General features: G+C 36.2%; 1 protein-coding gene across 1 annotated transcript; it reads left to right on the top strand.

Annotated features, from left to right (window-relative positions):
* The first annotated feature begins 3,889 nt into the window (after nucleotides 1-3,889).
* LOC139136563 (inactive C-alpha-formylglycine-generating enzyme 2-like) lies at nucleotides 3,890-21,818 on the top strand. Its single transcript, XM_070704301.1, has 9 exons — nucleotides 3,890-4,052; nucleotides 8,355-8,517; nucleotides 13,446-13,560; nucleotides 13,752-13,796; nucleotides 14,220-14,370; nucleotides 16,203-16,258; nucleotides 18,120-18,204; nucleotides 18,833-19,001; nucleotides 20,518-21,818. The coding sequence occupies exons 1-9, from the start codon at nucleotides 3,962-3,964 to the stop codon at nucleotides 20,618-20,620; spliced, it is 978 nt and encodes a 325-aa protein (XP_070560402.1). The 5' UTR covers nucleotides 3,890-3,961; the 3' UTR covers nucleotides 20,621-21,818.
* Nucleotides 21,819-21,878: the final 60 nt, after the last annotated feature.

Genomic DNA, 21,878 nt, shown 5'->3' with positions numbered 1-21,878 from the left:
AATTTTGATGGCTTCTTTCAGAAAATCGTAATTAGCAAAAGTATCATTTTCACGATCCATGTAAGATTGATTTCAAAAACGTCTCGTCAAAATCATCGGATAAATATTTATTTATGCATAATGATGATGAAATTCTAACGTAAGGGGCTGTTAGAGCAAAACTGATATTAACACTCAGCAGTAAATGATATAGATATTATTGTATGTGTCAGTGTGTTTGTCTGTATGTGTGTTGTGGTTTACCGTGGTTATTTTATCATAATAACTATAGATTGTGATCTTTCCGAACTATTGGTGTTCTGTAATTTTTACCGACGAATACATCATAGTAAACATAACCAGCGATAACCAAATCACTACGATCTTTGTGATACAAGCGTAAATAAACAACACTTTTTGTTGTTTCAATCATGTTGCTGTCCTTTTGTTACTTGTGTAAAGACTCTGATACGACAATAGGGTCCGAGCGAAATGCTCGCAAGAATAATAGCATCACGACCAGTAATGCTAACTCTTGATACTTTTTTCAATATTTTTGTTTGAAAAATCAACCATGATTTCTTGTTTTGCTCCTCGAAGCATATTGATATACACAGTATTTAGCCTGTCAAGTAAGCATGTATATTATTGTTGACAAGTGAATTCTGGTCCGGATTAGAATTCAACTGTGAACAATAACAGTGAATTCTACACACACAGACGTTATGTTGACAAGGTAAATAGTTCATGTTTGAACATTCTTTACTGCGTAGAATAAAAATTAGCAATTGACATAAAAATAAAAAATAATGAAAAAATCATCATGTTATTTTACTGGCCCTTTAAAGAGCGTGTCACTATGAGAAGTATAAACGGACAAGCTAATGCCTGTATAGAGTGTACGGAATCTTAAAAGCACAAGTGGAAAAAGTTGGTTTTGGTCATGAGTAAATAAACGAAGGGTTAGCACCTCTTTATCTCTATCATTCATTTAAATCAGAATTAAAGTGCGCCCTCTTGCGATAATATCAATCGCTGTGACGGAAACTGCCTGATAATGGCGTTACATTCAACTCTCAAGACTCTCACCTCAACAGACTTGTACGCGATTTCGAAGATAAATCTTCCGTAACAAGAATGAACTATACTCGTTGAGCGCCGCAAACTTACCCAGGTTACGCTGACTCCCTTCATAGGCCTGCACTTAAATATAATTCAGCAGTTTAAATTTACTTTTCTTTCCTTCAAAAAACTTGAAAGCTATGGAAATCTGATTAGCCTCTTTTAACCATACCACAACTGTCAGCAATATGCCATTTTATTGAGTCGTCCTCGTTCATTTCAACTGACTGATTTTTCAATCAAGTCAAGGTGGAATTCCGACTCTCTCTCTCTTCAGTCAAAGATGTCACGCAAAAAGTTCTAAGCAATACCAACAACACCATTTATAGACATTTTTGCGCAAAATAATGCAACTGTTTCTTTTCATTTAGTAAAGCCCGTATCAACTATCTACAGGCCTTCATCGACATAATGAATGGGAAAGTTGTTTAAGTTTGCAATTTAGAGAATACGGCTATCCATGCATACCAAGAAACAGGATTATTTTACACAGATAGTTGAGTATATATTGGTTTTGGTTTTGGTGGTTTTTTCGGGGGGGTGGTTTTTTTTGGGTTTTTTTCCATGGAGAACAAAATGGAAACTTTTTCCGCATGCCAAAAATTAACATATTGCTCTGGTCGATTTTCCGAAAGTTTAATTCCTATTCAAAAGTTAAAGCCACATTGCTTATGATACATTTTCTGTATTTCTGTCCTCTCGAAACTTGTCCAATTAGTCAATGTTATTGTTGACAACTAGATGAAATCAACTGTTATTGACAACTAGATTAAAGATTGAACAACTTGCAACAAAACAACAGCAGCAACTAGATGAAATCATGTCTACAATAACGTAAGATATTTTATGCAGTAAATTGTGTTGGCAAGGCTTGTACTTTGTACCACATCATATGGTGTACAGAAAGGAATGACGAAATGTGATTTGATATTTTGCGGAATAAAGATACTGAAAGTATAGTATATTAACAATTTACAACTTCTATCTATTTAATGGCTGTTTCTACTATCGAGTACACAGCCGAACGTTACAAGGAGAGTGACATTCAACCCCTGTTCTCGATACTCTCCAGATACTTACAATTATGGATAACAATGACTATGGTGTTCTGCTACATGTAGTTGCCACGATATCAATATGATTGAAAAACTTGCAACAACAACAGCAGCAACGAACAAATGTTCTCAAATTTTATCTATAAACAACAACAACAACAACAACAAGATTACTAAATTGTTGTGGTCTTCACAACACCAAATGCGTGTCTTGATGGCCATTGTCGACTCAAGGTGTTTGGGTCTGAATATTTAAAGATGTATACTCCATTATTAGTAATTTTGAGATGTATAAACTTAATGAAGATAAAATCACTAATTGTGATATGTGAATTATACAGTTTTGATAATTGATGTAAATGATTGGATGAATCATTTTATCTGTATTCACATCTGTCGTATGATCGAAGCAACATCTTCAAGCTATTCTTAAGAAATATCATTCTCTCAGCATCGCCGTCTAACGTCAAATCGCTCTGTATATTGACATAGATTCTGACAAAGGAGAAGCTGTACCATGGGCGATGACGTGTGTTAGCTTGTCTCTATCTAGTAATACATGTGAGTACAATATTGTAGACTGGCACTCATTACGATACTTTTAATGAAGATCATAATTACCTCTCAGTAAGCTAAGCCAAACCAGTAATCCTAAAGAATAAAGGGAAAGTCCCCCTCATCGACTAGTAATTGTGATATTACTCAAATGTCAAAACAGCAATTTCTCGCTACATAATAGGCATTTAACATAATGTCAGTAATTTTAACCTATACGATAGGTATTTCACACCGTCAAGCTAGTCATTTTAAAATAATATATGCTATGGATTTAACAAAACATGATAGACACTTAAAGCGACATACTCTACATTAGGCAATGGTTTATCATTAAATGTTGAGTATTTTAACAAAATAGAGTACATTTAGTCACTTTCTTTTTCCATTTTTTCACTGGGTTTATTATATTCTCTGCTGTTCATAATTTAAATCAGGTGTATGGTTGGCGAATGCGCTTAGTGTTTCGAAACACGTGACATTACTTCCGCTGGTCCATATATTTTTCTTCTATGGATTTGACTTTATTATGTACCGGTACTTGTTTGTTGTCTGTCCATGCTGTGCTATTTGTGTTTGTTAGTATATCGTGTTTGTCACTATGTGACTTATAACTATGATGAAGATTATGGCTTGATAATATTGTTCTGATTCTAAATCATTGTACCTTTGACAGTAATCATAAACCAAAATGCGCATTTTGCAACTTATCGTTTGTAAAGCTCAGGAGAAAAAACATTGTTCCTCACACACACACACACACACACACACACACACACACACACACACATATATATATATATATATATATATATATATATATATATATATATATATATATATATATATATATATATATATATATATACACACAGACACACACATACACACATACACACTATGACATACCGATACGGTGATAAATAAATAAATAAAAGAATAGACTATTAGACAGTAACTTAAGTAGAAGAGATGTAAATATTGGTTCTCGTATTATGTTCGTATGGGTCACCAAATATACATCGATAATTTACACAAGTTAGGCCTAGTAGTGATGTTGAGTGTTAAAAAAACTGGCTGCCCTCATGCTTGAGTAACATCATGCATGTTTAAACAGATCAGCCAGTAGCAACGCGACGCGTTTGTTGCACAAGCCAATAAATGTAACCGCTGCTGGTACAACCTGGCAGTTCTTTAGTCGTGTGTGTTGCGCTTGCGCAGTAAGTACATTGAAGCAGAAGATAGCAATAATGGCCAGGACGTGTACGCGTGGAATCGTGGTGGTGTTGTTTTGCTTGTTCGTCGTCGCTTATTGCAAAAAAGACAAACAAGTCATGTCAGGTGAGAAGCATAGCACATGTAAAATGATCAGTTGAACATTTGCTGTAATTGCCCGCCCACGATTTTCAAAGTTTTCATCGACATTCGCATTGACGTTAACTTCCGGGGTTTGTGATTCCACATGTAGTACTAGCGCTTCACAAGTTACATGTACTCGTGGTAAGAATACTTAGAGATTGCCGCTGCCTCTGTCTGCCACGAATTGCCGTTTTATTCAGACAAATAAGGTCCCTGTGGTGCTGGTTATCACCTTTGGTAAGAAGAAGCGATTTTAGTACAGGCCGATTTCCTATTTTGTGATGCGTTATCAGGGCTCGAAATTAACTTTTTACCCTGGTAGTCCAGTGGGCTACTATTTTCTGAAGTTGGTAGCCCAGCGACAAGGTCTGGTAGCCCATGCATGAATGAAGAGGTTTTTTTTTGTAAAGAATATTTTATTTATATCTAGACAATGAACGATTTATTTTCATGATTCTATCCAGTGAGTGAATTTTCTGTCATTTGACATCAATACCTGCTGATCATGGCCTTAGGAGAACGGTATAGCATGTGTAGTAGACGACGGTGACGCCTCAAAGTTTGACGACCTATTCACACATACGCAGAGCTTTGATGTACGCAATGACAACGACTTTTCACTCACACGTGTAAACATAACATGGCTAAAATAGATTGGCTATGAATTTCAGGATGACAACTTGGTACAGTCATGTTCCTAATACTTTTGTGGCAATTTTGACTATATTTCCCCCGAAAGCTAAATGTGTGGATGGCCCGACAGCTTTTTCTTTGCAGTTTGAATAATTTTGTGTCCAATTGTGATTGATAAATTGTGACTAAATAAATATGAAAATGAATTTTCATTGGCCATCATTTCTCGAGCCTGTTATCCAAGTACATCAGTTCAGATATAAATGATATTTTATTGAAAGTTTGTCGCAACAAATTCGACATGTCCTTTCTGTGTCCATCTGGGTTGACTGTATGATCGTCGGTATAGCATGTGTAGTGGCGTCAGCGATCAACATCATGTCGCCCACTAAGTAATTTCCTGTCCCAGGCTTGGTAGTCCGTGTGGGCTACCATTTCATGGACTTTGGTAGCCCCAGGGAAAAGTTGGTAGTCTGTGGACGCGGGACTACCGCTAATTTCGAGCCCTGGTTATGTCATACATGAAGCGGAATCATATTTCCATTGATTTACTTATAATGTTTAGATGTCTGGTTTGCAGGGGTTTTTTTTGTGACAAATATTGAACCGGAAACTTAACTATTAATTTCTTAGTCAATTCTATTAAATGAAATCTATGACTGCAGATCATAAGCAATATGCTTTCAGCATAATATTATGCCACTTTCCATCATGCCACTAAACTGACATCATAATACTCTACATCATGTTTCATGGATTTCTCAAATGTTCCAAATTACATGCATCTGAGACTGAAAACACAGTTAATTTGTCTAGAATGTTTCCATAGGTTTTGTTATATTCCAAGACTTGCAAGATAAATAGGGTGACAATTGTCATACTATTACTGGAGAGGTTCTCAAAAAATTAACGAACCGTTATCAGACCATTGTTATTACAACATGTAACAAAGCAGTTCATGTTGCATGCAGGTCCATTATCAACACTAATTCTGACTCCATTATGTGTTGTGAATTCAAGAGGTCATTTGTCTTATAATTGCACACATGAACATCATGGCTGTATTTCTACAAACTTTCACATTCATATTCAAAACTTTGTGTATGACATGGAGTGTTGTATATGTATTTGGACTTGAGGAACTCAAGTAAAAATTTACAGAAAATTACCACAGTGTATCTCAGAGTGACTGTGATCATTGTCTAAGTTCCTATTGATGCCGATTATTTGATGAGATAATCGCTCAATCTCCCCTCACCTCAACATTGCTACGCAAATAATTTACTCATCGATCATTTATCAAATAAACATAGTGTAAAAATTTCAGCATTAGGAAAACAAGAGCAATGGACTGTGTCATCTGACTGTGTACTCTGTACATTGTGAATCATGTTGGAATCTCAGATAGACATTTGCATGAAACATATGCTGTAAGCTATCAGTATAGTTAACAGATGTACATAAACTGAGAAACAATGGTCCTTGAAAAAATGATCAAAATGAACTTTAATTACCAATTAAACATACAATGCACAGTGTGGACCATCTTAAGAGAGTGAATGTTATTCACATTTGTGAAAAGTTTTTTAACTGCAAGTATCGAAAAAACTGTTTACTTATATTTATAAATTTTAGAGAATATGGAGATATTGATGTGTATGTTTTATTTGCCATATGTTCCTCAAGTCTTACAGCCACAAAAAATGAAATATATAATTTGCAATGCAAAGTAGTATATATACATTATGTGGGTTACTTGTACAAACTTACCTCATACAATGGATAAAAATACTCTCAAGTACCAGTTAAATGTAATTATGTATATGTGCACACTACCATTAGCATCAGTTTTATTTCATTTTAATTTTCAATGAAAGGGAAATTTTATCAAAAATGTTCCGAATCGGATGTATGCAAATTTGACATATTGCCTTCAATAAGTTGTCAAAATATGGTTTGCTGGTTTGAATTTGCGTTGTCACTAAAGATGTATAAGTGGTTTAACCTGATTGGTTGCAAGGCATTTAATGGATTGCCATTACTTCCATATGGGGTTGATAAAGTCTATTTAGATATTGAATGATATTCAGTGCAGGAAAGTCCTGGAAAAATCCTTGGAAATGAAATTCAGTCCTGGAAAGTACAGAAAAATTTATAATTAACACAGACTTTTCATAAGTGATGAGATGATCAGTCTTGGTATTGTGAAAAATGGTAAAATGAGGTTCAAAAATGATACAAATGATATCTGGAAAGTGGCAGTTTTGACCAACAGTAATCCGCAAAAATTACTGAAAAAGTCCTTGAATTTCCTTGAATTCTAAGTGATTTTTACGTGTATGGACCCTGATGAGATACTCAAAAAAGTGCAATCAAATTTTTGTGGTCCAATTATTTCCCTTTAAAATCATGTAGGAAATCTCTGTATCTGTAAACATTAAAATTACAATTCAAATTTCTGAAACTAATATCTATCCTCATGGAAGCTTTCCTAATCCCTGAATAAAGCAATTTTGTTTAACAGTATATGACTCTTTAGAATCTTAATTGCTTACAACATATGGCAAAAGAATAGCATTTAAATAGTGTGTCTCAAACATTCATCTGTTTGTGATGTGTGTAAAGTATGGTTATTAGGAATATGGTTTTCAGATTTACCAAAATCCAATAATCAGATTCACAAATAATTGTCTCATTTTGCACATGATGCAGTCATGATGATACAGATTGACTCTGTATTGCATGTATCAAAATCACATTCTGAAAACAGAAAATGGTAAAAACTTAATAAATTTGTGAGGTATTTTCTAGTTTTTTATTTGATAATGTACAAGTGAATTATGAAAGATACCCAGTAGATATTTTCCTAACTTTGTCAAATAATTTATTGTTCAAAGTTTATTTTTCAAGGGAATATTGGCCATTTGGCAGTAGGATTGAAATAACATTAGCAATTCGGATGATTTTATGTAGATTAAACTGTAAGCTGTGAGATCTCTACTGACTGATTAGATTGTTACTTGATCAGTCAGTCCACAGTCCCACAAGGAACTGTGGTCGGTGTAATATTCTGTACAAGAAATTGTAATTTTGCAGCTGTAAATTGTTATGCTATTAGTGAGACAAAGTTTCCAGTAGTACAACATGTGATCTTCACTGTAAAAGTGATGAAATGTGTCATTCCATAAAACAAACAATTTATTCTTGTTATAGGGTAGGTGTTAAGGTTTCATTTGAATATGGTGTCTTTGATCAGTTCAAAGAAAATAGATAAATTGTAGAACAACTTGAAAAACACTTTTGCCTCTCTCACATGATAATGCTTTGCATCAGGAGAGACCTGGTTAATTGATCATAAAATGCCAGATGCATTATCTGCTTTCCAACCTGACTAAAAAACTGATGTAAGATCGACACAAAATATTGTTTGATCATATTTCAGTGTTTGGTGATCAAAGGTTATTTCAGTGTTTGGTGATCAAAGGTTATTTCAACTGACAGTTTTGATAAGACTTGAGACAGAACTGTCCTAGATTTGTTAACACATCATGATGGTCAGGTACATTTTGATTTGATATCAGGTGATATGGATTTTTCTTAATACTACATTATGATAGACTACAATTGGTTTTGTGAATTTCTTTCTTTCAGATGCTGATTTAGAAAAATATGAAGAACTTATACAATTAAAAGGAGGTAAATTTTTGATGGGAACAAACGAAAAAAATGCAAGGGATGGTGAAGGACCACAAAGAAAAGCCTCTGTGAAACCATTCAGCATTATGAAATATCCAGTCACTAATGCTGCATTCAGGTATGTACATGTCTCTGAAAAGTGGTAGGGGTGTGTGGCCGCACGTAAAAAACCCGGGGCCCATTTTAGACCTAAAATCACGTTAATTTAGGGCCCCATTTTAGACCTTATGACCTTTGACCAAGGTCAAAAGTCATAGTGTCAAAATTTGCAAAAACGTAATTGGGTAAAAAGCAAGCATTTGCATGACCGAGTTACCGGCAGAGCCTACCACTATACTGCATTTACGGCTATGTTGTTGCTGGCCAAGCCATGGTACTAAAAACTTTGAGTGAAAGAAATTATCTTTCACCCTCACCAAAATTTTGTCCAGCTTCTGAAGTTATCAGTTATCTGCAGTTACAGTCTGACTGGTGATTTTTAAAATTCAAAAATACAAGAAGCCTCGCTGTTCATCCATAAGGCACTGCTAGTTTTCCCCATTGATAGTAGAAGTAGAGCCACTTTGTTTCGATTTTTTCTATTGAGCAAAATTCTTCCTTATATGGACTTCTGACCAATTAGTGACAGTTTTAAAACAAAGTCTATATTTACATTGGCTAAAGCCAGGGGGTCTCTTTAATGGTTTTCCTGCCACACAAAAAGATATCGATGCTTATTCAGTGCGGCTCAAAATCCTACTAGGAAGACGGGAACTGACAGTTGGAATTTGTTCTTGTCTGGGACTCAAAAATCTACCCCATTTTAGACCCTGGTTTACTGTGAATTGATACCCCCATTTTAGACCAAGTTGCTGAAATACCCACCCCGTTGGGCGGCATGTATACATATCGGCAAGTAATGAAAGTACCCCCCCCCACCCCCGACTTTCTGGAAAGGAAAATGGCTTCTGTGAATGGCTCAAAACATCGAGGCAGAACAATTCTTAGTTTCTTTGGACCGTCCGTCCGTAAAAAGAGCAAATCCAGCAACAGAACGAGTGGAGACAATATCGAACATGACATTGTGTCTCAGCTGTCTACTTCGTCGGAAACTGCAATGAACAGCTGAAAACTGAAAATCCGTGCACGCTGCAGCCATCCACATCGGAAACACATCAGTCTGAAACAGTGCAGTCTCAAAACATTGAGCAGCCATCATCGGAAACTCAGCCTTCATCGAGGTATCTTCAACGTTTCCATGAAAAGTGGTTACGCGATTTCAGCTGGCTCCACTACAATGCCAAAAAGAACTCAATGACTTGCAAAGTATGCATAAGCATAATAAACAAAATATGATGACCCAAGCCAACATGAATTTCCAAATGAGTATACTTACTCGCCACCCAGACAGTAGTGACCATAAAACCGCAGTACTTGCAGAATATATGAGCTCGAACTTTAAGAAGATTGTTGAGAAAGTTTATTCCGAGAAGGAAAGAAGTGTTTTAGTTGCCCTGAGAACTGTGTTCTAGATAGCAAAGGAGGATATTGCGATCAACAAATATGACAGCCTGCTGAACTTACTTGAACAGCTTGATTGTCCACACATGTCGAGTCTGAAATCTGAAAAAACTGTATTGTATTCATCCAACAAAGCCGCATGTGAAATGCTTGCGTCTGTTGCTGCTGTTATACGCAAGCAAGTAGATAACAAACTGCTGAGATTGTCTTTCGTCAGTATTTTGTGTGACGAGAGCACTGACATTGGAGTGAAGAAAAAGCTGGTTGTGTACTGCAGAATTTTGGATCCGGATACATTCAAGCCATCAACTACTTTCCTTTGTAATTGGAGGTACACAGTGCAACAGGTAAAGCAATACACAACGAACTATCTGATGTTATGAAAGCAAAGCAGCTACCACCTGCCAAGGTGATGGGACTTGATACGGATGGAGCCAAGGTAATGACTGGCACAGGAGAAAGGTGTGACTGGCTACATGTTGAGAGATAACCCATGATGTTAAGGGCCATTATTTGTAACTTTTGACCATTTTTACCTCGGAAAATTCCATGTTGGAGGCTCATATTTGTTGCAAAATGTTGTTTTACGAAGAAACAAGCATGATTAGTGATGTTATAGCCACATAAAACTGCTAATTTTTGTCCAAACGTGTTGCCCTTCCGAGCTCGTTTGTTGACGTCTGGCATGCTCAGCGAGCTGGGGAGAACGCATATATGGTGACGCCGCGATCACGCGAGATGTACAAGTTCACGTTTATTGCGGGATCAAAACAACATCGCGTCGTGGATTGCCTGACATCTGGCTACGCAACGTGTTCGGACAATGGACTACGACGTAAGTACCGGGCATAAGTAATGAATATTTATTTTTAAATTGCTGTAAATGGCTCGCGCAGGTGCAGAAGAATGCGGCCTTCGTCGGAATCCGCGTGTCAACAGAGTTTGTATTTCTGTCCGGACAAAAATTGAAATTTTCGTTGTAAAATCACATGTTATTTAGTTGTCGGGCACGTAATGTTTCCGAATAATATGCGATTCTCTGTTATTTGACAGACTCTTCAACATGAGCCAGTGATCATTTCAATCAAAACTAACGGGAAAATCGCCAGAAGATACAGCTAATGGAACTTTAAATTACCATTGCATTGCTCACCGTTTGGCATTGGTAACTTCCCAGGCAGCAGATGACGTACCCTACCTTGTTGAATACAAACTGTACTGACCGGTACTTTCTACTTCTTTAAAGCTTCAGCCAATCGTACAACAAGACTGGCAAATGTTCAGAATTTGCTTGATGAACCCAGACTCAAAATAAAGGAGGTCCATGAAGTGAGATGGCTGTCTGTCTATCTTGCCGTGCAAACTGTGTACAAGTGTTTAGATTCACTCATCACATTTTTCACCACTGACAAGGATGCAAAGTCTAAAGGCTATGGTAGCAAGATGTCAAAGTATGACTTCATAGCCACTACCTACCTGCTTATGGATATTTTACCCATAGTTTCTGAACTGTGCCTGGTGTTCCAGAAATCTGATCTTGATGTTAGCATGGTGCAAGTGTCAGTAGACCACTGCAAAACTGCATTGAACAAAATGAAATCTGGTGAAGTAGAGCACCACACTTACCTCCATCAGCTACAAAATGAGCATCTTACTGTTGAGAAGGGAAAACTTACCTTCAAAGGCAATCATGCTGTGCAGGGAAAGCAGAACATTGACTCAATCAGGCAGAAATTTGTTGATGCAATCTTAGAGAAGATTGACCTGAGATTTCCAGATGATGACAGCAGTTTCATGTATTCCTTTGGTGTGCTTGCTATGAGGCCAATATCATTTTGTTCTGAGGATGAACTTAAGACTTGGGGCAATGATAAATTGGAGTCCCTGATCAGCCAGTATGGAGAATCTAAAATGTCAAAGCCACTGAAGGGCAAAGTGGATGCAATTGCTACTGCTGAGCCAATAATTAATGCAGAATCTACCAGGCAGGAGTGGTCCATGGCAAAACCATTGGTGATCAAAGCTTGCTACCCTTGAGACAATATGGCTAACTTGTGGACTCTAATCAACATGTATCATGTAACAACATGTAACAAAGAAGAGTTCCCAAAGTTGATCATCCTTGCACCGTTGAGTTTAACTGCCCGTATCCATACTGCTGATTGTCAAAGGGGCTTTAGTACCCAGAATCAGGTGGAGACAGCAGCACAGATTGTCCTCAGTTAGACTGGATGACATACCCATGGTGAAGCTTGAAGGTGGCCCTGTAGACCAGTTTGACTATGGCTCTGCTTTAACACACTGGAGAACATCTAAAGCAAGGAAAATATTTGTTGCTGATCGTTCAAAGTAGAAATTTTCAATTGAAGACTTTGAATTTATTTTGAACAACCTTATGATATTGTTGTTGTCACTTGACTTTCATCCTGTAGTGATTCAGCGACATTCACCGTCCAGTGGTTCAAAATTGACATTACCAGAACACCTACCAGCTGGTTTCTAAAATTTGTGACACTTCAAACATTATTTTTATTTTTGATGATTTAACACCAGCATTGTTCGGAAAATTGCCCAATTACTGTGAAAGAAATGTTACACTCAGTAACAAGTAAACTTTAATATTAAAACAACAACATGGGAATAGCACGTAATAAAGTATATTCTATTATAATTGTCTTGAGAATGGCCCCCCCCTCTTTCCAACAGTGACCCACTTTTTTGAGCTTCCATGGGCCCTCAGACCCCACTGATGCAAAAGCTTGGCAGTACACTGGGTATAACAGTTAAACATTGGCCATACTCAAATATTGCCCTGCTATTTTATCAATTTATGGGTTCATATACTGTCTAAGTGTGAATGCTACATGCAGATAATACACAGTAAACATTTATTTGACATGAAGTTGGATTAAGATTATCATTATTTCTGGCTGAATTTCTGATAGTTTAGTCAAGGCCATCATTATTCTGGTCAGTGTTCTGATCTTGACAGTCAGACTTAGATTCTCTATGTCAGCTGCACTCTGTTAATGTACCCTGTACAATGTACTCTGTAAATATGTTCGAAATGTCCAACTCAGACTTAATCAGTACTTGGAGATGGCTACTTATCATTTACACACATCTTGTACATTCTAGAATATGCAGGATGGCAAACAGGTGATAAGTTCTTAAAAATATATTGTCTATGGTGAATATACCTTTTACCAGTAAAAATATTGTACATTTTATCAGGGATCGCCATCCTGATTTTTCCGGATAAGAATGGAATGATAGTTGGTTTAGGAGAAACAGAGTGGCAGTACACATTGAAATACATCAGCAGTTAGGAAGCAATATCTTGTAGTCAACATGACAGACTCAGGCAGTGAGAGTGGTGAGCAATAGCTTGATCACCATGTATTTTCTAGTTTATCATTTTCCAGTTCCACACACAACCAGGTACACACACAACCAGTTACACACACAACCACTTACACACACAACCAGTTACACACACAACCAGACTTCACATACATCATGTTTCATCTTTCCTTCTCTTCACAGAAAATTTATCAGAGCCAAAAAATTCAAAACAGAAGCTGAAAAATTCCAGTGGAGTTTTGTGTTTGAAGCTTTTGTTAAAGATGAAATAAAGGAAAACATAACTGACAGAATAGCGGTAAGATATAAAAGCAGCAAGTGATTTCATATCAATGACCTACATTACAATCAGACTGTGACAAACAATTATTCAGTTTTCATTCTCATTAAGATGAGCCTTTATTCACTTCATGCAACCCTCATTAATATTATTTCAAGGCTTATTAATAATAAAAATTTTGATATTTTTACTGTCTTGTATTCCATCAGAATACACCATGGTGGGTACCTGTACCAAGGGCATACTGGAGACAGGTAGGAAAATTTTACCCTACAAACTTGCTGACATTGAACTAACAGAAACTTTAACTTGACTTCAACATAGCCTAGAAGATCAGCCAAGTAAAGCTAATTTAATGGTAGTTATCAAACACCTCTCCAAGTTTGCTTAATGGATTTCAACAGTTACCTAACCATTAATTGCCAGAACTAAACAGTTTTGGAGACGATAGAACAATTGTATCAAACTGTTGACATCATTAGAGGAACAATCAAGAGAATGAATGAAATAAAAAATAATAGTTTATATTAATATTATCAAAACAATTGCAAACAAAATTCAGTGATTTCAAAGCATGTATTAATCAGATTAGTTTCAATGGAAGAATGAATATTGATCAGCAGACATCTTGTTAACTTGAAGTATTGTAAGAACACTTTTCTTTTACAATTTGACAGCCTGAAGGACCAGGCAGTACAATAACAGAGCGATTACATTATCCAGTAACACATGTCAGTTACAACGATGCTAAGACTTATTGTGAATGGAAAGGTCTTAGACTTCCTACGGAACCTGAATGGGAATTTGCTGCAAGAGGCGGTCTAGAAAGTAAGATTATTTTGCTCCTTTGTTTCTGATGATATCTTCTATCTTTGTGTACAAATAGTTTCAGGTTTGATTCTTATATGCACCATTTTGTCAGTTTGTGCAGGAATATTACTTCAATACTGTCAGATCCATACATAATTTTATCATCGCATGTCGGAGAAATTGTAGAATCATCAATATTAAAGTTGACAAACATTATCAATGATATGTTCTTGACATTGTAATATCATCAATAAGTCTTGAAAGAGGTAATATTGTTTTACTTTCCTGTTGATTTAGTCATTTTTCAAATCATTCCGTGTGCAAGCCAAACTCTCACTTGATTGTTTTGCTGTCATTACCTCATCCACAAATCCATAAACAGATCAACGTACTGAATAAATTTACAAAATGGTTCAAAGTCTGAACACAGCGTCCGATCTCCATCATGAAAACAATGGGGTTTTCCTAGGTGGCCTCCTATGATAATGTTAATTCATAAATTAGTGTTAATTTGTGTGGTCTTCAGTGGTGCTGTGGAACATTCTAAGATTTGCCTCTGAAACATTCTGAGATTTGCCTCTGAAACATTCTGAGATTTGCCTCTGAAACATTCTGAGATTTGCCTCTGAAACATTCTGAGATTTGCCTCTGGAACATTCTAAGATTTGCCTCTGAGAGAATCTGCAGTCTCTTTAATTTTCATGGTTGAGTCAAATTTTGACAGTATCAATGAATTATAGATACACATATGGCATGTCAGGGCTCGAAATTAACTTTTTTCCCTGGTAGTCCACTTGGGCTACCATTTTCTGAAGTTGGTGGTCCAGTGACAAGGGCCGGTAGCCCATGAGTATTTTAGTGTAGGGTTAACCAGACAAGAAAGAACAATTTTTCATGATTCTGCCCATGAAGTGAATTTTCAAGTCATTTGATGTGAATACTTGCACACCTAATACCCAAAGGAAAGAGGTATAAAGCCCGAAAAAATGTTTCTAGTCAGTAACATTCAGCAAAAATGATGCAGCGAGGCGGTTTTCTTATTTTTCTTTCGTTTTATTCTTAACTATTCTGGTTTGGCACTATTGATGCAACAATTATTGTCTTTTACCACTGGCTGCATAATACTGTACTTCCGTTTTCTGTTTAGCATTTTTGGACATGCAAACAGGGATATCAAGGATATCTGTGCTGATCAGTATGTAACCCAAAAAAGCCATGACGCGCAGGTTCTGAAATGATGCGTGTGACCAGAAACTCTTTTTTTTTTGCCTAATGGACAACAGTGATACTCAAAAGTTTGGTGACCTATCACTCAGAGTTGTATGCAAATTTTGACAGTCGTCATGACAATGACTAGACCTTCTCAGCGCGACTAGACATACTGTAGCAGGGCTTAAAATAGACCATGGGCTTTCTTTAGGGAGGAGGAGGCATATTGTCTGTGATTGATACATCATGATCAAAAAGCAATGAAAATGTGTTTTCATTGGCCATCATTTCCTGTGCCTGTCATCCAAGTACATCAGTTGAGATATTGAAACTTCATTGCAAAGTTTCACTGCACAGTTGTCTTTGTAATTTGCATAACAAAGTCATAGTCTGGCCCTGACTCATGTTACTATGTCCAACTGGATTTGACTGCAAAGTGACGGACCTGACATGGCACGCCAAGTACTGACTGAATTTTTATCCCGGTCTTTAGTAGTCCGTGTTGGCTACCCTTTCATGGATTTTGGTAGCCACGGAAAAGTTGGTAGTCTGTCGATGCGGGACTACTACTAATTTCGAGCCCTGCATGTATATTGTTGGATGATTATACATTGAATGCCGTCTACTTTCATTTACTGCAGATAAAAAATATCCCTGGGGAAACAAATTTGAACAGAAGAGAATGAATATATGGCAGGTAAGTTACAGTCTCTGTTTTATATCTAAAGTATTAATACCATTGATCATACATATACTGTTTTGCTTAAAGCCCCAGTAATGCTAACTTTTGATGTTTTTTTTCATTATTTTGATTTTATAAATCAATTGCAACTTCTTATTCTACTCCCCAAAGAATGTTGAAACACCCACTATTTAGCTTGTCAACTTAGCATCTATATGTGTAAAATGCATGGTTATTGTTTACATTTAAATTCTAGTCCGGACCAGAAGTCAGTTTTCAACAATAACAATGCACTTTACAATCATAGGGGCTGAGTTGACAAGCTGGATACTGTGTATATCAACATTCTTGGGGAGAAGAACAAGGAATTATGATTCACATTCAAAATAAAAATGGTGAAATTATTATCAAAAGTTAGCAGCACTGGGGCTTTAAATTTTATAAAAACAACAGTAAGTAAGTATGAGAAACTGATGTGTCATCTAATATACAGCATCAAAGGTTTGCATTCAAAACTGTATCACAATTACAAGTAAGTTATTCAATGAAGGCATTGAATATTTAATAGGAACAGAAAATTAACAGAGAAAAGAATTTTTTCCAGCATACACATGCTACATATGGATTTAGATATGCTAAAGCCGAACAAAAAAAACTGAGCTGTTCCGATAACCCAACCTACCCTATTTTTTACCAGCCTACCCTATTTTTTACCAGCCGACCCTAAACTCTTTAGAGCTACATAAACACTGAAGTAAAAAAAAAAGAAAGAAAAAAAAAACAAAATCATGCGTTCGTTACTTGGCATTTCATTTTTGCTTGAACAAGGATGTCTTTTATGTTACGTTTTTTTCTTTTATATGTATAATACATTTTTCTGGAAATGTTGTGGCCAGTGTTTGACCGCCCTGAAACCCTGAAAAATGCATACTTAAAAATGAAAAATATTTTGGAAGAAAATTCCTGCCGATCTATCTACCCTCTACCCTATATTTGAAAACCATGTTATCGGAAAGCACAATTTATCTTTTTTGGCCTAATATATATTTAGACAATGATGCATTGTAACAAAGTCATTAACATGAGAAAATTCTATCAAATACCATCAAAATCAAACTTCATATTGGCATAAAAGCTGACAGAATTTTGAACTTAAATAATATTTAGACTTTCATACATGTAATATGAATAGTTGCATTTCAAAGCGGTGAAGAATTTCCATCCAGTCAGATTGCCAATCAAGTATCTACAATTATCAAAACACACAAGCTATAGACTCTAAATAGTTACTACAGTCAATTCAAATCAAAGTCATCATGAAAATAATACTTGTTTGTACAATATGCAATGAATTACAGTAATCATCTCAACACACAAAATTTCTATTCTAATCAGTTTAACATTCAAACATTTTTAGTGAACATGAATAGTACAATACTTGGGAGAGGCACTGTCACTAGATTTTATCTGTTTAGAGTTGGTGGTCAAGAATTAACATTAAAAGTAAAAAACTTTGTATCTGTTCTCAAAGATTTGCTTTAGGAGGCATGGCAGCTGATTGGAGGAGACCTACCAGTCTGGTTCTAACTGAATGTGAAATATTTGCATAATAATTGCATAATAATGAAAATTGCACAATGCAGATTCTATGTATCTCAGTTGACCACTCTAGCAGCCACTCCTGGCTATATGATGCCAGTAGTAGTGGTAATGTGTGACATTTGACCTAAAAAATCCTCATTCAATGAGGTAATTAAGTGTCTGCCATTATCAAAACAATAATGCAGATGATAATATATTATATCCAATTTATGATGTCCATGAATCAGTTTTTTGTAGCTACATATTTAATTTTTGTGTGGTCTGTCTCTTACAGGGTAAGTTTCCTGGGACAAACACTCTAGAAGATGGTTACCATGGAAATTCACCAGTAGATGCTTATCCACCACAGAATGATTATGGTAAGGAGAAATTTATTGAAAGAAAAAACAATTTTTCTTTAAGCCTTTGAGAGTGGTTAGGTATGTTTTAGTCTTCATTCATGTCACTCACACATGAGAGTGATACAGAATGTCATGTGATATGTCATGTGATATGTCATGTGATATGTCACATGACTTAGCAGTATATTAAGCAATAAAGCACACCCAGCAACGGTATACCCCGAGATTTTGACCAGTTCTCAACATATATGCACGATTGATAGCGAGTGTATATATGGAGTGAACTGGTCAAAATTGAGTGGTATACTGTTGCTGGGTGTGATTTATTGCTATTATATCATAACAGTATATTGAAATTCTGGCGTGGAACAACAAAAACACAGATTTTTGCTCAAGCTGAGAGCTCGCACGTATGCTAGCTGTTGTATATCGTTAATATACTACGATCCTTTTCGCGCCTCAACCAATCAGATTGCTGTATTTACGCCATCAATATACTGGTATGATATAATACATAATATCCTTTGACATATATTGATTAACAGAGATTTATAGCAGCTTTGCTTCAAAGTCACACTAGTAGTAAATGTAAACTCTGTATTAAATATTCCATCGTTAAGTTGCCCTTTTAAAATTTTCTTAATAGGAATGCATGATATGGTTGGTAATTTATGGGAATGGACTTCAACTAAATTTCAAGGAAATAGACCACCAGGAGCTGAGTCTGATCCTAATGCAATGTACACCCTCAGAGGGGGTTCCTATATTGACACTCAAGATGGATCATCTAATCATGTTGCCAGGGTAACAACTAGGTAAATACATCATTTCTGAACATTTTTGGTAATAAACAGTAATGTTTGCATCAAAGTAAAGGAATTTATCAACAAGAAAATACAATCATGTGGTGAGAATATCTTGGTAATTCTACAGTTATTAAGACATGTCAGCACAAGTAAGATGTAGTAATGATGTACATGGCGGTACCATGTTATTCCAGTTTAGAAGACACTATTACCACCATACATAAACAAAGCAAAACAGAGTAGAGAGATCACTAACGTGACTAGCATGTCATAAACTTCACTATGAAGTCTTTTGTGAACTCACAATATGGCACAATCCACCCATCACATGGCACACTCCACACATCACATCATGCACATGGCACACTCCACCAATCACAATGGCACACTCCACCCATCACAATGCCACATCCACCTGTCACATGGTACAATCACAACATGGCACAATCAACCCATCATCACAATCATCTCATCATATGTTACAATCCACTCATCACATGAAGCACTCCACTCAACACATATCACAGTCCACCCATCACATGGCACAGTCTACTCATTACATGGCACACTCCACTCATCACATAGTATAGTCCGCTCATCACATGAAATACTCCACTCATCACATATCACAGTCCGCTCATCACACAGCACAATCCAACCATCACATGGCACAATCCAACCATCACATGGCACAATCCAACCATCACATGGCACAATCTACTCATCATATGGCACACTCCACTCATCACATATCATAGTCCACCCATCACATGAAATACTCCACTCATCACATATCACAGTCCGCTCATCACACAGCACAATCCAACCATCACATGGCACAATCCAACCATCACATGGCACAGTCTACTCATTACATGGCACACTCCACTCATCACATATCACAGTCCGCTCATCACACAGCACAATCCAACCATCACATGGCACAATCCAACCATCACATGGCACAATCCAACCATCACACAGCACAATCCAACCATCACATGGCACAATCTACTCATCATATGGCACACTCCACTCATCACATATCATAGTCCACCCATCACATGAAATACTCCACTCATCACATATCACAGTCCGCTCATCACACAGCACAATCCAACCATCACACAGCACAATCCAACCATCACATGGCGCACTCCACTCATCACATGGCACAATCTACTCATCACATCACAGTCCACTCATCACATATCACACTCCACTCATCTTCCACTTTTTAACTTCAATCACATACTGGTAGCTTATATAGTTTAGAAAGGATGACGCTTAAGCATTGATATGATTTACAGGTCAAAATTGTCGACCAATGTGTAATGTCACAGATTTCGTTATTTTTATCATCTTACAAACTTGATATGCACCCATTTATTCTGCAATATTTGATAAAGTTTGGATTATTAATATATTAATAGCTAGAAATCTCTCATGTTTGATATCTCAGCATTTAAACACCTAAAACTTGATAGATAATTTGGATTTCCCACATTGTTCTCTGTTTTTTCAGGATGGGCAATACAGCAGATGCAGGGTCCGATAATCTGGGATTCAGATGTGCTTCCAATGCCGATAATACACAATCCAAAAAAGATAAGAAAACAGAACTTTGAGTACAAAAGACAATTTAGAATTCCAAAGAGGACTCTCTTAAGTACACCAAATTAATAAATGAAACTAAATTTTCAAAATGGTCACTTTGTTAACAACAGTCTTCCGAATACTGCAATAGTATACCAGTTATATTTAATGCCAAACTTTCCCTTTTTGTAAGAAAATGTCATTTCTGTTGACCTTTCACCTCTGATAAACCTGCAAATGAAATGCTGGTAGATGCAATTCATAGCAGTGTTTGGAATTTTTCACAAATTACTGACCTCATCAACAAATCAGAAATTAATGAGATATAACGCATATCATTTCAAACTGTCACTTATAGCTCTGTTGGACTATATTTTGTAGAACATTTTTATTTTACTTGACAATTTGTTATTTATTTGTTCATTGTTTCCTGTCTTTTTTGTTAGGAGTTCAATAGAAGTTTACAAAAAACTAATACTTCCCAACAAGTGTTTTATGCCATTAGGGGTAACTATTTTGCATTCAAGAATCTGGAACAAGACAGACAAAGATAACATGTTTTTTTATTGAAGTGTCTTCTATTTTCTGTATCAATTGTCAAATGATGTGTCAAGACGTAAAGCAAATGTAAAGTACTGAACAGTTCATCTCTACATTGTTTCTGAGAAATGGTAGAAAACAAATATTGATGTTATCTGATATCTGATTAACAGATAGTATCAAACCCCTGACTAGTTTGAATAGCAGCTAATCTTCCAAGATCTTATACATTTTTACAGTCTGTTTGGTGCAGCAAATTTTACTGCATTGCGGTGGTCAAGATTTTAAGAACAGGATTAAGAATCCATTGTAGTGCACCATTTCTGGACAGTAAGGTCATTTCTTAACTGAAGTTAAACTGTAATTTGCATTTTGTCATGTCTAGGTGGTTTGTATGTCTTCCTGTTCATAGCGGATTCAGTGGCCTTGAACTCCTTTGTCTTTCAAGAAATTATTATGACAACAATCGTTTTTGCCACGTCCCAGCTCTGGTTTCCTTAATTTACAAAATCTACATCTTTTGATGAAATTATGTACTGTGAACATCACTGACTTGAAATATTTCCATGTGGGACTTGTAAAACATCACCGGTCATGACTAAAGCAATTCTCATAAAATGTGTTGTACATGAGATGTGAAAACATCACCATTGTAAAACAAGCAATATTAAAGAGCTGATAAAACACAGATCCCATGCATTGTTTTTTTCAATAATTATTAAATTGTCATTGTAATGTTTCTCACATCAT

The sequence above is a fragment of the Ptychodera flava genome, chromosome 7, assembly GCF_041260155.1.
Source record: "Ptychodera flava strain L36383 chromosome 7, AS_Pfla_20210202, whole genome shotgun sequence".
NCBI classification, from domain to species: Eukaryota; Metazoa; Hemichordata; class Enteropneusta; family Ptychoderidae; genus Ptychodera; species Ptychodera flava.
This window is presented reverse-complemented; position numbering and strand designations above follow the sequence as displayed.